Below are 4,143 nucleotides of genomic sequence, written 5' to 3' on the forward strand. Positions count from 1 at the left end.
CTCTCTCTCTCTCTCTCTCTCTCTCTCTCTCCCTCTCTCTCTCTCTCTCCCTCCCTTCCTCCCCACTTCCTCTCTCCCTCCCAATGGGAGCTACCTATTACAGAGTTGCCTATTATAACGGTCCTCAAGCACTGTAACTCTTTTTACACTTAAAATGAAACTTTTGGTGGCTTCTAGGGCAAAAGCCTCACTGTGACTTGCTGAGTCCATCTTGAAGGAACCACCTGCATGGCGTTGGCCAAGTCCAAAAGCTGGGAGACGAGAATAGCTGTGACCCTGGCCTTTGCCGCTTTCACGGCTAGAGCGCGGCCAGTCCACCGGCCGCACACCCTGCTCCAGAGCGCGGCCTCATAATTCATTGCACCACCACCACCCCTGGCACAGAGGCTCCAGGAGCACTTTGCGCCCCACCTGGTGCGCCTGTGGCAGGGCGCGGGACGAGCTGCGCCCGGGCCTAGCCTAGGGACGAGGTAGATACTGGGGCTGAGCTGTGATTTCTCGGGAAAGCATGGAGAAAGGGGTGGGGGCGGCCTCCCCGGGATATTAACAAAACCTACACTTCGCAAAGTCCCCTCCCCCTCCCCCGCGCTCTTCCCTGCCGCGCGCCCGCCCTCCTCGCCGCTCGGTGGAGACGCGGGCAGCCTATCCCGAGTGTGGGGAGCTGCGGAGCAGCCGGAGCGGAGCTCGATTCCGCAGCATCACGTGCTGGAGTGGGGGCTATAAAATCCCCGAGCCGGGGCGCCGGGCGGGGGACGTGAGGACCAGCCCTCTCCCGGGACCCCTTTGTTCGTCGCCCAGACGCCGACACCTCCGCGTCCCTAAGGGGTTGACGGCCCACTCCCGCGCAGCTCCCAGGAACGAGGTCGAGACATAGAGGGGCGCCGGGGCCCTGGTCCCGCGGACATGTCGCGCTCCTTCTATGTCGACTCGCTCATCATCAAGGACTCCTCCCGGCCCACGCCCGCGCTGCCTGAGCCGCACCCGGGGCCGGATTTCTTCATCCCGCTGGGCATGCCATCCCCCTTGGTGATGTCGATGTCTGGGCCCGGCTGCCCGTCCCGCAAAAGCGGCGCTTTCTGCGTATGCCCGCTCTGCGTCACTTCGCACCTGCACTCCTCTCGCGCGCCCGCCGGTGCCGGGGGCGGAAGCGCAGGTGCCGGGGGCGCAGGGGTCGCTGGCGGCGGGGCGACGGGGGGTACCGGGACCTTGCCTCTGCTCAAGAGCCAGTTCTCTTCCGGCCCTAGCGACGCACAATTTTGCCCGCGGGTGAGCCACGCGCACCATCACCATCATCAGCCCCAGCAGCCCGGATCGGCGGCGGCGGCGGCAGCGGCTGCGGCTGCCTTGGGGCACCCCCAGCACCACGCACCTGTCTGTGCCGCCACCACCTACAACGTGGCGGATCCGCGGAGATTCCATTGCCTCACCATGGGTAGGGCGGCTTACCCGGGCACCCGTGCGCTTCTCCTTTCCCCACTTAGGGGCAAACTTTCCACCCCCAGGGGAGGAAGTGGGAGCACAGGGGAGGGCTGGGGAAGAAGGGAGGGAGGAGGGGCTTTTAGTGTAGCTGTCGAATCCTCCCCCAGAAGTTCCCTAAGGTGGAAGATAGCTCGCCAACCTGTGCACGCATCCGGGTGCACTTCGCGGTGCTGTTGCGCGTCTGCCCCACACAGTCGGTGCCTTGAAGACCGCAAGTGGGACTGTGGAGTAAATTTAGGTCAACTGCCTCAGGTTTGGGGAGCGTGGGTCTGAACCAAAGTGTGACATCCAGCGCCTGAGCTGACTAAAGCGTTGCAATGCTTTGGGCTGAGGCTGCAAGCCCCTCGGTTGGGCTTGAAGGGAGCAGATGGGACGAGTGCAAGCGCACAGGCCACTTTAACCGTCAGACTTCGAGATCTGGGCCTCTAGGGCCGGAACTTGCTTTGGTTCATCTTCCCTTCCTTGATTGGCGGTGACCTTGCCACGAGGTGGGAAAAAGTGAGGATAAATACGGCATTAGGTTGGGCGTGGACTTTGAGATGGGTCCTTTGCATGGAATGGTAGCGGGCTGGGTGCTGAGTGCCCCGCCCGAGCACTCATCTCTCTACCTCTCTCGTCCATCTCTCTGTCTTTGTCTCTGTGTCTCTGTCCCTCCCTCTGCCTCTCTCTCTCTCTCTCTCTCTCTCTCTCTCTCTCTCTCTCTCTGTCCGCAGGAGGTTCCGATGCCGCCCAGGTATCCAATGGCAAGAGAATGAGAACAGCGTTCACTAGCACACAGCTCCTGGAGCTGGAGCGGGAATTCTCTTCCAACATGTACCTGTCTCGCCTTCGGAGGATCGAAATCGCTACCTACCTGAACCTGTCGGAGAAGCAGGTGAAAATCTGGTTTCAGAACCGCCGCGTGAAGCACAAGAAGGAGGGGAAGGGCACGCAGAGAACCGGCCACGCGGGTTGCAAATGCATCGGCAGCCAAGCGCACTACGCACGCTCGGAGGACGAGGACTCCTTGTCGCCAGCATCCGCGAACGATGACAAGGAGATTTCCCCCTTATGACGGGCCCGCACCCACTCGTCTGCTTCGGTAGTCCCCACTCCCACTCCATCACGCAGCGTGGGGCATCTAGGGGCCAAAAGTCCCTTGGCCTCCATCTCGTACCTACAGAAGGAACTGGGCGAGCTTCCCGGGAAATTCAGAGCTGGGCCTAATCCTTCACCTCTCCTTCTTGACCTTTTTATGTGGAGTTCCATCCAGAGTTATAGATAGTTTTTTTTAAAAAAATGTAAATAATCTAGAATCCACCTCAGTCTTATGTAACAGGAAAAACAGGGTTGTTTTAAGTTTAACACTGTACGGGGTTTTTGATAGCGCATGTCATTTCTCCACCCGTTTTTCAGAACGTGATGACAGCATGGAGTTTCTTCATTTTTAGATGTTGTTATTTTGAAGTGAGATCACTGAAGTTGCAAGCAATTTAGAAAATTAAATCCTGTAGGTCTTGAATTCTGAAAATCTGTGTAGGGAGAATGTTAAATCCAAGTCGCTGGAAGTCCCTTTGTATGTGAATAGTTTTATATAAAATTTATATTTATATTTATTTAAATAAATAAAATGAAAATCAGGATTTTAAATTTGTGTTTGCTTTCCCTCCTCGAACACATAGAGAAAGACATTTGTGGGAGAAAAGAACCCATGGCCTTAGGAGAAAATGTGAACTGCAACTTGGGGATGTGGGTTTCTTGGGTGAGGGAGCGTGGCTTCAGAGGGTTTTCTGTGTGACCGAAATTTCTGTCAGGAAGACACCGTTAGTACTGATGCCCCTCCTAGGTGCACCTGACCCTCAAGACAGGTGAATTCTCCAGTTAAATCGACACAAGGATGACCAGCAAACATTTTTTTTTTTTTTTAGCAAGAAAGGTGAAAAAAAATGCCTTACTTGCTATTTGTTTTCTTCTCTCTCATTTCTCTTAGTGCTAAAACCTAAGTTCTGTGATGGAATTTACATCATTGCAATGGGTTTTGGCATAGCAGCGACCCACACAATAAGTCCCAAGCAAACAGGCAGAAACACACAGGTGATATCACAGCTGACTAGAAAGGTTAATGTTCCTGGTTTACCCTTGAAACTGAGGCAGAGAAAACTATTCTGTCTAAAGAGCTACAATTTCACATTTCTAAAACAGCACAGAGATCCACTGAACTCTTGGGGTTTGTTTATTGATACCCTCAGTCCCTCACCTCCCATAGGGTGAGGAGCACTTAGTTCTTCCTCCAGCACCCTGGGCCCAGCTGCCTGGCCTAGGTTCAAAGAAGAGGAGTGACCAAGATGGAAAGTGAGGAGATTTGAGTCCCACCAACACCCATGGGTGGGTGAGATTTCTGATTACTTTCCATAAAGATGTCACCCAGGTAGTATTGCCACTCAGTTGCACTGTCTGCAACAATTCTTTTGGTTTGATTTACTTTAGGTCCTAACTGAAACTTCACAAGGAGACTCTGGCTCTAAAACTGGAAACTTATAGAGGAGAAAGGAAGGAGAATATGACCATGGGTTCCCCTAAGTCTTGCCTCCCCTACACCAGAGAGAGAGAGAGGGGGAGAGGGAGAGAGAGATCCTGTTTCCAGACTCTTACTTGAGCACAGCCAGGACCGGAAGGAGAGAGGAA

The 4,143-nt window shown here is 54.6% G+C and overlaps 1 protein-coding gene across 1 annotated transcript; it reads left to right on the forward strand.

Annotated features, from left to right (window-relative positions):
- The first annotated feature begins 903 nt into the window (after nucleotides 1-903).
- Nucleotides 904-2,667, forward strand: Gsx2 (GS homeobox 2). The gene is made up of 2 exons (XM_004627511.2): nucleotides 904-1,432; nucleotides 2,193-2,667. The coding sequence occupies exons 1-2, from the start codon at nucleotides 904-906 to the stop codon at nucleotides 2,531-2,533; spliced, it is 870 nt and encodes a 289-aa protein (XP_004627568.1). The 3' UTR covers nucleotides 2,534-2,667.
- Nucleotides 2,668-4,143: the final 1,476 nt, after the last annotated feature.

The sequence above is a fragment of the Octodon degus genome, unplaced genomic scaffold (assembly GCF_000260255.1).
Source record: "Octodon degus isolate 3935 unplaced genomic scaffold, OctDeg1.0 scaffold00019, whole genome shotgun sequence".
Lineage (NCBI taxonomy): Eukaryota > Metazoa > Chordata > Mammalia > Rodentia > Octodontidae > Octodon > Octodon degus.

Bases quoted from the DNA above. Each gene is read 5' to 3' on its own strand.
- Gsx2 (XM_004627511.2), top strand. From the start codon at position 904: ATGTCGCGCTCCTTCTATGTCGACTCGCTCATCATCAAGGACTCCTCC. The intron at 1,433-2,192 runs GTAGGGCGGCTT...CTCTGTCCGCAG, and splicing joins ATTCCATTGCCTCACCATGG to GAGGTTCCGATGCCGCCCAG.